Here is an 11,396-nt window from a genome sequence, read left to right on the forward strand (position 1 = left end):
TGGCTTAGTTTGAGTGTATCTCTTGATAGAATCATGCTATTGGCTAGCAACCAGGTCCATTGGAACGTGCTGGCACCAATTACCACCAAGCACCGATTACAATGACGTGTCGACATGCTTTCTAGCGCGCACAGGGAAAAAGTTACACGCGATCAAAACCGAGAAATGATGCATGATCCCAATTTCGAACCACCAGTGGTACATTGAACGCTAAACAGGTTAAAGAAAGGCCGATAAACCAAAGCATGTTTTTCTCCCATCCCTGATTGCGGTGTGGACTAGCCGGACCCTCTTTTGCAGCGCTGTGGAGGACGGTCTGGCAATGCAGGACTATGAGAAGATTTCCTGTGGATTGTATTTCCTGCCACTGCTATGGGCCATAATTTATGAAATGCTTGGATATGTAGTTTTAGAAGCAGCCTGTGTAGTTGTATGGTTTGGAGGACTTGTCGCGAGTGAATCAAGTGGTCAGAAGCAGTGGTGGAATGTCGCTAAGTACTTACTCAAATTTACTCAAGTACTGTACTTAAGAACAAATTTGAGTACTTGAGTCTTTTCCTTCCATGCCACTTTCTACTTCTACTCCTCTACATCTCCGAGAGAAATATTGCACTTTTTACTCCACTGCATTAATCTGATAGGTTTACTTTACAATATAAGATTTTTGCACACAAAACACATGTAGTTTATAAAATACCATGTTATATTATAACTTAAACTAACCAAAAATATACAGGCCTACAAGTCCAGCTGAAATGGTAGACCATTAAACACGTTTCTAAAATGTGAGCATTTTTCTGCATTGAGTACTTTTGAAAGTACATACTTTTACTTAAATATCAGTTTCAACGCAGGACTTTTACTGACCAGACCATACGGAAGATAAGGTGAACAGGAAATAAAACTAAACAGTTGAATTATTATCAAATCTTTTTTAATACTTAGAAAATGTAACTGAGTTTGGTTGGGATCAAGTCAAAATTGTCTAACAGACAGGAATGGTTCAGAAATTCAAACTAAATGTAAATAAATCGAAGATGAATTACATGAAATGAAAGGAATTTAGTCTTTTCCACTAGAAAAGAATGGCATCAGGCCATTTTGTAGAGACATGATTCATTCAGAAAATGTAACAAAAAGGTAATTACCATTTTTTTTTTCAACCTGGACTCTATGTTGCTATGTTTTTTTGTCTAAGTGACTGATGTTAACAACAATCTTCGACATTGATGCAGTATTAAGCCAGATCGCTGCAGTAGGCAGTGGTGAAACAAGCTACAATGTAAGTTAAAATGGCAATAGTCCAGTTTAGATTTACCTTTACCTTCACAAAAGTACTCGTTTTGCCATTGACAGGCTCAGATTAATATATTGTATGTTTTGCCGTTGCAGCGATCTTACTTAATACTTATAATGAACCAATGTCAAAGAATGTTCTTCCCGTCAGTCAATTACACACAAAAATATAGGAAAATTAGGCTGAAAAGCACAGTACTTACCCTTTAAAGAGTAAGATTAATGAATAAAGGGATTTTTTTGAAATACAAAATCTAGTCTTTTTTTACATTTCCTGTATATATTGCCCCCCCCCGCATAAACTTTCTTAAGGTCCTTTTGTTCCACTTCCCTCTGTGCCATAGTATTTTTAATTTAAAGTAATATTTAAATATTATTGTATTTCTCAAACTTATACTCCAAGCCCATACTCAAATACCCTGTCAACAAAACTCTTTCCCTCTAATCTGAAATACCAGGGATTAAACGGGCAGTCAGCACTCCATCATTAATCTACTCTCTTCTCCTCCTTCTCTCTCTCTTTCTCCTTCTTTCTCTCTCTCTCTCTCTCTCTCCACTCCCCCCTCCCTCTCTCTCGCTCTCACACACGCACGCACACACACACACACACACACACACACAAACACAAACTAAAAACATTGAGTTCTGCCAGACTAGTCATTTTGAGACCATAAACACAGCGTTTTGGGAGAGGCAGAGAGAGTAAGGTAGGCGGGATGGATTAGATTAAGTCGGTCGAAATTCAAGGGATCACTGGTGGTGAGAGGGAGTGACAGATAAATGGGGGCAAAAAAGTGTGTGTTCATGTTTGAGAGAGAGAGAGAGAGGGGCAGAGAGAGAAATATAAAGGGAGAGAGAAAATGGCCGCGTCATGCAATCACAGCCTGAATCTGGCAGCAGCGGGATGTTTAGCCCAGATATGACCCAGCTCTCCCACCCCACCCCCCCAGCACCTGACCACACCCCGTCGGTCTGCAGCACCCTGCTGCTATTCCATAATATCACACTACATGTCTCAAAGCTCATGATTACAGCTTCCGACAACCTATAATATTGATGGCGACATCATATGCCTACCTTGCCTCTCACTTGACCAATAGGATCTTGGATTGCAGCACTTGCACTGCCAGGGATCCTTACTTGCTTTCAGTAGTAGTGGTGCCTTTACCTCACTGGGTGTGAAAGACATTGCCCCATGGAAAGCCCTGGATTGAGTATGGATTTTGGACTGTTATGTGACAGTTGAGCAGAGAGGGAGAGGAAGAGAAACAAGGGAGAAGTGTGGGGGACAGGAGGAGGATAAGACAAGAATAAACGGCCAGGGAGATGGGAAACATTAACAAAGCTTCTAAAAAGAACCGTAAAAGGAAGAAGGTAAGGATTCATTAAATTCCTTTCAGCTGAGAAAAATAGATTTTAAAAGTGAGTTTGAATTGATTAAGATATATAAGATAAGGATTTGTAGATTTGGTTTCTAACAAACAAATACATCTTTTTGTTAATTTGACTTATCACTGGTAAAACAATTCAAGAACGTATGATTAAATTGTCCAGTTTCATTGCAGTACCTGATATGGTTGGTTTCACTCCTCTAAGGGGGAGTTGCCCATCGGACAAAGCGGCGCCCCATTGGCCGCAGCCATGCTGGGGGGCCTGGGGGGTGCAGGTGAGGTAGACACGGATGACGAGGAAGAAGGAGGGAGCGAGCAGGACATTGATGAGCCCCTGTGCGCTCTGGTTAAGAACTGCAACATGCTGCACCACTTAGTGGGGCCTGCTTGTATCTTCCTCAGACAGAGCTTTGCACAGAGCCAGCTTGTATGTATGACACACAGACACACACACACGCACACACACACGCACACACACACACAATGTAATGGGGAAATTTCATTAAAGCATGATTTCATATATTCTTCACACACACAAATACACAGAACAGAATTATATGATTCCTCACAGTGCCGTCACTGTGGCAAAGTTTTCCATGTCCAGTGTGACATCATCACAGCCTTCCATCCCATCTCCACCAGTGAGAATGTCTCCCTGTGAATGTCAACCCCCCTCAAACCCTATATACACCACCATATCACTACCATGTCATAAGAGTTTGTGATTGTTTGCTGAATATGATTTATTTTGGCCTAAAAAAATCTTTAATCCTATATAATCAAAAGGGTTCAATTCAGTCAAATGATTTTCCCAATGCATTTGTCAACTGAGGATGATACTGGCGCAATACAACTGTAAAGAAAGAATTGTCAGAAAAGATCTCTTTCACATACTGTGGTGTGTAGGAGCCGCAAGCTGTAAGAGAATGGGTAATAGAAAAGATTAACTGATTGTAATTTAGATCATAAATTCACTTTCTAACAGTGCTGGATGTATCATGCTGGCCTCTTATTTCGGATGAATGTCTTAAGGAAAGACGGGTACATGGCAGAGATCAATGACAGGGTCATTGCCTGACTGTGCAGCTAGCGGCGCTAATTGAAAAGAGCCATTAGGATGGTGGCGTCTTCACTGATCACGGTGCTTTACCCAGCTATAGGCTCCTGAGTTATTGGAAGAGCTTGGGCTGAGCCTAGAGGAGAAATGTAAATATACTGAGAGACCATAGGGGCTAGATGTCATTGATCATGTATTTAATGTCATTTAAATAGACTATATTCTTTCACTGTATAACGGTTAAATGCAATGCCATTGGCAAAAGTTGTAAGAATTCTTTTGAACTGGGACCATGACACTCTTCCTGTTTACAGCCTAGGAGAGTTAATGGGAGAGGAATGTACAACTCCATAGTTCCTATCAGCTCTGTTGAGCATTTTAGCATCTGTTAACTTGCTTTGGTTTTACAGCTCGCAATTTGTTTTGGTTGGTTTCAGTTCAGTCCAACGCTTTGATTGTTTTTTTGATCACATTTCTTCATTTATTTTTATAAACTTTTATAATTTTTTTTTATACATTTAGAAGCCCACCACTTTGTAAAACCTAAATGGCAGACAGACTACTGCTTACCATACACTAGTAGACTTAAACTATATCACATCTAAAGACAACCATATCACATTTCAAGACAAACAGTCATCATACCACTGAGATTTTAGAGTCAGGGTCCTATTTTAACGATCTAAGTGCATGTTGTTAAGCACCTGACTCAGGTGCATTTAAGGCGTGTACGAATTCACTTTTGCTAGCGGGAAAAAAGGGTCAGTGTGCAGAGATGGTAAAAGTACTCACTTCCCGTACTTATACTTGTGTTAAAAATACTCTGGTAAAAGTGGAAGTAGTGATTTAACTTCTTTACTCAAGTAAAAGTAACACAGTACAGGCTTGGAAATTTACTTAAATTATAAAGGTAAAAGTAGCCTTGTAAATGACATTTTTTATGCAAAGCTACCTGGACCACACATTTTACCAGAGTGCACGCTGGGAAACTTGAGTGGACATGGAAAAAAGGCTCTTTATATGCCATTACCTACATTTTAAATGGATGTCTGCCAATAGACCTAAAACATCACATATTGTATATGATTATTGAGACAAAGCCTGGGACTCCAGGTTAATAAGATTCTGACTGAGCATCAAGATATGAATTCAGTTGTGGTTCTGTGAGAATTCACAGATCCAGTTTCTATTTTTAATCTTCCCCTTAACATTTAAATGAATCTACATGTATGTGTGTGTGCTCAAATATGGCTACTGGAAAGAAAATAAAGGATCAAATATGAATTATTAAACAGACATTAATTAAGAAGTTCCCCAGCAGATTGACCAGGAATCATGCTTGATGCCTACTGTCTCAAACATCTCTCTCCGATAAGGCCGAGGATGATCAGGAACGTCTTGCTGCTTGTCATCCAAATCTCTGGGATCTCTGTTTTTTTTCATTTTCAATCATGTCGCCGTCCATATGTAATAATGTTACCACCATCGCTGAATCTGTCGAGTTGTCTTTGTAGTGCGTCAAGTGCAATGTACAGTAGGCTACTGTCAGTACAGTGTGTTCCCATCCAATTAGATTGAACTCGGTATTAACGACACAACCAATAATAACGATAACTCCAGTGAAATGATTTGAAACTTGTTACTGAGGACTAGATTAGACCTGTATTTAAAGCGGATTCTGGTTTCCAACTTGGCCCCAGGTGTGTTTGTTAAAACACGGACGGAGACACATAAAGAACACAACAATAGAATCACTAGCTAACTTACTTTAAATGTGAAAGAACTATCACACATCAAGGACTCACACTCATAATCTCAACTGATTATCCTCCGGACAGCTAGTCTCTTATTCTTTTCTCTCACTTTTAGCTCTCTGTGCCGTGCTTGAGGTGTGAAACGCGCGTTCGCGATATTCTCTGACATGACGACCTCTTGTACAAAATAATAAGTAACGAGCCAATTTTGTAAAATGTAAGGAGTAGAAAGTACCGATATTTGGGTTAAAATGTAAAGACTAAAAGTAAAAAGTCGGCACAAAAATAAATAGTATAGTCAAAAATATCAGAAATATCTACTCAAGTACAGTAGCAAAGTATTTGTACTTCGTTACTTCCCATCTGTGTCCGTGTGCCAGGCGCATGGTTCAAAAGGGTTGCACTTCGTGTCCTAATCAATCATAGGTGTGTTTGGGGCCGGAACATGCAATCAACCAATCAAAGTGTCATCTCCCATTCCCTTTACCATCCAGGCAAGTTTTTACCTTGGCACATTGCTATCAGGATGGAGGATTTGCTACGCAGGAAGGAGAGATTTTCAGGAGAAAAAGCTCTGCTCATGCGTGACGTGAAAGCTCCCAAGTCGATCGAATATGGCATGGGCACAATGCCACCAAAACTCCACGAGGTGAAGCGGGCTTATGCTGCGTTATTTACTGACCAGGTTTTTGTTGGTCAATGGCAAGGTCACTTTCAACTAACTCAAGATAGCAATATGCCAAGAATTCACCTGAACACACCTCCCTTTAAGACCAGCACGTCCAAAGGGCCCACAGATGGGAGCAGGTGCATTTGCTGTTTAAACGTTGTGGGTGCGGGTTGGGAAATTGACAACTGCGTCGGTCTTAACCTAGCAAAGATGCGCCAGGTGCAAGATTGCAAGGTCATAATTTGCAAGATTGCAACAACATTCTATTGGATGACGTGCTTCAAAAGCGATGTAAATCATCATTTTCCTCTTTAGTGTTTAGCTTAGCGCAGCGTCCTTACAACCATAACCCACACTGGCTCTACCGGGTTTGCTGCTTTCTGTTTGATGCTGGAGGGAGCGCACCCATTGGTTGTTGACAATTTTCACATGATTTCACTACAGAGACTTGAAAGTTACGATAATATCAAACCCGTTTGATTTTGTTGGAACGTAAAAAAGTCAAAAAGACTGAGTTTTATGACCATTTTACACCAAGCAATTGAGAAGACAGGAGCACGCCCCAACTCTAGCAAGACTCTCAGGATTAATTCCAGAATTGGAAATTTGTCTCTGACACTGGAATTGCTTGATAAGTCATTTGGTGTAAGGTTGGCATTTAGCTAGTAAACACAGTAAAACATTCAGCAGCTAGCCAGAGTTTTAGCTCAGGAGTTAGTGGACACCAAAAACTGAGCTTAAAGGAGAGTAAATATGTTTTTCCTTTATGATAAAACATCTAAATAAAATGTGATCAGCCATACCTGGACTTTGTGTTAATTACTATCTAGTAAATGTTAGCATGCTAACATGCTAAACTAAGAGGATGTTCATGGAAAAGAATAAAGGTTTCCAACCAGCATGTATGGTGTTTCCCACTTCAACTGAACATGTTAACAACATTGTCCCAATAGCATTAGTCAAGGCCTTCTGATGAAGGGTTTCATATGGTATCATCCAACAATGCATGCACAACAATTATGTAGGATATCCTACAAAATGATGGTGAACACCGGCCGGCCGTTAGGTGCTGACCTTAGCATCAATGTCAAAGCTGTATGGCTTTAGTCTCAATCCAGTGAGCCACCACCACAGTTCTGAACTTTCTTATTTTACAGATGAAATTCCTCAACAGGCTACACAGATCATGAAATTGATAGGTTGAGACTGATTTCCTTTACTGGTTTTTAATCCCCCCATAATCCCCATTTTGTTCTCTCAAAACTGAAATAAGCTACTATATGAGCACAGAATGCAATACTGGGTCTAGTTTGCATTTACGATTTTTTTCCTTTGGTCTTGGTAGCATCTAATTGTTGCTAAATAATAGAATAACTTGAATCCCTCCTAAAGCAAATAGGGGGCCAACATGTCTTTTTGTTGATGCTGGGTTGCTTTCGTTTTCTTAAGCAACCAGTTGTACTAGTAGTTTGGGAATAAAAACAGAAAAACAACAAAACGAGAACAACGAGGAACACATTTGCGTCCCCGCATCTGTGTTTGAGCAAAAAAAGACAAAATGGAACGTAGTGTGTTTGCTGAAGCCTTGAGGTGTGTAAATGTCCGTTAATCAAGACCTGGCGGTAACACAGATGCAGATGCGGATCCAGATGCAGATGAAACAAATCAGCGGCACATCGAGAAATGAAAAAGTGATAAGCCTTCGTGATTCGTAATACAATTTACATCTGTAATCTCCCTGCCACTGTTCTCTCTCCCCCGAATCCTCTAATCCAGGCCTGTATTATTCCTGCTGCTGATGTCACAGCATGTTTAGAGCAAACTTCTCCTGGCATCACCTTTTGTCCATGCAACCACACACTAAAGCCAAACAAACTGTAAATAGATTTTTCCTGTAGCTAAAAATGTCACGGATTTACTGTTGAAACTCATCTTTAAGACATATTAGGTTTTCAAATTTAAGGGGGGGGGGGGTTACTCAGAATTCTTTCAACATACATAACGTCTATAAAATAGACGTGTGTGCCTTATTCCAGTGTGTTAGGAAAGAGAGAGAGTTTTTTTACGGTGCATTTAAATGCTTTTTTGGAGCATATGCACAGCAGACTTTCAAAGCTTCTCCGCCAGTCCAATCAGATTGGACACAAGCTTGTGTAGCAGATCAACTAAAAAGGTTATTAGGGTCAGTCAGACCAAAACCCAAATAATCCCGCAATAGAATCTCTGCTCAGGCGATTAACATGGTACAAAAATGCTTCACTGGAGCAATGGAAACAATAGAAGCCAAAGCACTAAAATGTTTGCTGCGTGTTTTGTCACTGTGAACGTGTGTGAGTGGAAAACGGAACAAGACCCAGAGAATGAGATTGAAAGTGTGTGATTAACCTGACTGGCTGTCCATTATCTCTGTATGTGTGTTCTGTCTTCCGTACGCACTGACGCAGGACAGAGATCTACGACCAGAGGAAATGGAAGGTAAGCTACAGAGATGTCAAAAGCTTCATCCCAATCCTTGCTCCCTGAGTTGTTCCCTGGTCATCTCCTTGAACTGCCTTCCTTTCAAACCTCAAAACCTTTAGTTTGACGGTAAAAAAAAGGAAAAAACATGTGTGATTCTTTTCACGTGAACCGTGGAAGATCAAAGTGAAGGATTATTATTCATAGGGATAATATTATTATTCACAATTTAATATTATTCCTCAGGTCTGGTTAACACTCTCACACTCTGCATTCCCTGATTTGGGATTTCACTGTGGAAGAAATGGTTACCAAATTTTTTTAAAGTAGAAGCTGAAAATAATAGATTAACTGAAGAAATTACATTGACTGCTTAAAAACACTTTAAAGAATCAACAGTCACTGTAAACAAATCATGGTACCACATTCAAATGTAAAACCATATTGGCATGTGTTAATTCTTCCCTATTTGGTAATAATGCAGTCCAGCAATTTTAGCATTGCATTCCTGTAATTCTGCCACACACAAGAACGACTTTTTAAAAAGAAAGCACACACATACAGAGACAAAATCTACAGTATTTCCCAATTCAGGGCCTTGCAGCCTTCGGAGGCTGCAATCGTGTACCGATTGTGTCCCACCGGCGTGACGAAGGCTGTCCATCTAATTAATTTTTGAAGGCTCTTTTAAATGTGGTCCACAAATACGGCCTCCTTTTGTAGAACTGTGGTATACTTCACAGCACCAGGATTACCAGCATTCATTTCGGTATTCAATCAGAAGCAAAGGCATACACAAACGCTAACAACCAATTTTTCACTTAATTCTTTTATTTTTACACATTTTTACATCTGCTATTTCATTATTAAATTTACTTCTGAAAATGTTTTAGGCAAGAAATTAACTGTGTAGATGTCAAATATAGGCAGTGTCACGAAAATATATGGCTAATTATAAATGTGCTCCGCTTTTGCTTCTGATTGAAAACCTCCATAAATTGCCTGATGCCAGCTAGTTCTGCAGGAGTAGCTAGATATGTGGCCGGTCAGTCCTGCTCAAAGACCCCGCGGTGAGTTGACTGATGAGATGTTCACACGTAGGCTACATGAGGGTTGATTATTTTTTTCCCATTCTCTTTGAGACAACTTCTGGCTTTATTTAGGTGTTGTAGGTAATGCTTTGATCGCTTATCAGCTACTGTCAAGGTTGCTAGGCAACAGGAGCGGCTCTTCGACGCAAACAGGAAATACTCTACAGATCAGACAATCTCATTTTGGAGACCGCTTGGTTCAGCCTTCGAAGCCCATGAAGGATGAACCCAGCAGCCCCTGAACTGGGACGTAGCTAATACCATTATCAACAGGATTTTCTCCTTTTCCAGCAAAAAACGTAACCATCAACCACCCTTCATTTGAAAGATGCGACAATCAAGTCAAAATTCTAGAAGGTTTTAACATAAGACCTATAGAGTTTATACATGCAATATGTCTATCTTTCTCTAACTCAGTCACCCTTTCTAACATTTGTGTTCCCTGCAGAGCTGCGTGAGGCATTCAGGGAGTTTGACAAAGACAAGGATGGCTTCATCAGCTGTAAAGACCTGGGCGAGTGCATGAGGACTATGGGATACATGCCGACAGAGATGGAACTGATAGAACTCAGCCAGCAGATATGTGAGTCCTGCATGCAAACATCAGCACAAAATACACTTAGAGAGGGGATACACAAAACAGAAAGAGGGCACCCTGTATGCCCATAATGCATGGCTCTTTAGACTGTTTAAAACTATTATTTCCATTTCCAACACTGCATTGGGAAAATGTGTCACATATCACGTTGGGCACTAACTGATCAATGTGGTTATCACTTTGTTTGCTTGTTAAAGACACAAAATGATCACTAAAAATGTGTTTGTCCGTACCCTTTAGGTGGCGGCAAAGTGGACTTTGAGGACTTTGTGGAACTGATGGGTCCCAAAATGCTCGCTGAGACTGCAGACATGATTGGAGTCAAGGAGCTGAGGGACGCCTTCAAAGAGGTCTGCAATATAATTTAACTTAGCCATAGACTGTATAAAATAAGTGGACGTCACACATTGGCCTGGACCGAGGTAAAGACTACAACTGATCGTTTTGTAACAAGTAGTTTGTCAAAAATGGGCTTACTGCGTGACCAGCCTTTCCTCGTCTCGCTGGCACGCCACATAGGAAAATTCTCTTTGTATTGTAGTCTTAGTTTTTAGTTAATTTATTTTAAAAAAATTTACAATTTAACAATTTTGTGCTTGGCATTTACAAGCCAAGCACAAAAGCATTGCCTTGCTTAATTGTAAATGTTACTCTAAATAGGACCATACAAAAAAAACAGGACAGAATGCAGGTTTAAGGAACATTGGCTTCATGTTTTAGATCCAGAAGCTACATCCACTTCTTTTATACAGTCCATGCTTTTATCCAAATATACCACCTTTTTGTCACTGAGGTCCTGAATCCCTAGCCTGGCTCTGCCCTCCGACATACAGTACTTCCACTCAATTTTCATTTTCCTTCAGTCCATCGTCTGGGTGTACGGTGAAGTCTTGGGTTTTCTCTGGACAAATCTTTACCGGTCCAGTCAGTGAACAAAAGGAGTGGCTGAGAGCGATGACGTTGAGGCCGTGCACTAGAGTTTTAGTTCCAATAAAACACTGGTGGCGGAGAAAGATGTCAGCAAAGCCATTCACTCCGTTGTGGCAACGCTGACGAATTGGTGGCCATGATGTTGTGGACTA

The 11,396-nt window shown here is 40.4% G+C and overlaps 1 protein-coding gene across 2 annotated transcripts in view; it reads left to right on the top strand.

Annotated features, from left to right (window-relative positions):
- Nucleotides 1-11,396, top strand: part of cabp2a (calcium binding protein 2a) — a 34,860-nt gene that overhangs the window by 22,474 nt on the left and 990 nt on the right. Inside the window, exons 1-5 of one of the 2 annotated variants that reach the window (XM_034860765.1) lie at nt 2,244-2,670; nt 2,893-3,114; nt 8,613-8,643; nt 10,165-10,299; nt 10,555-10,664. In XM_034860765.1, coding sequence (XP_034716656.1) covers nt 2,623-2,670; nt 2,893-3,114; nt 8,613-8,643; nt 10,165-10,299; nt 10,555-10,664 — 546 coding nt within the window. In that variant the 5' untranslated portion in view covers nt 2,244-2,622. Of the gene's footprint in view, nt 1-2,243; nt 2,671-2,892; nt 3,115-8,612; nt 8,644-10,164; nt 10,300-10,554; nt 10,665-11,396 lie in introns of those variants that run through there. The other variant, XM_034860776.1, reaches the window with a different exon arrangement.

Source organism: Etheostoma cragini, chromosome 2 (assembly GCF_013103735.1).
Source record: "Etheostoma cragini isolate CJK2018 chromosome 2, CSU_Ecrag_1.0, whole genome shotgun sequence".
Taxonomy (NCBI): Eukaryota; Metazoa; Chordata; class Actinopteri; order Perciformes; family Percidae; genus Etheostoma; species Etheostoma cragini.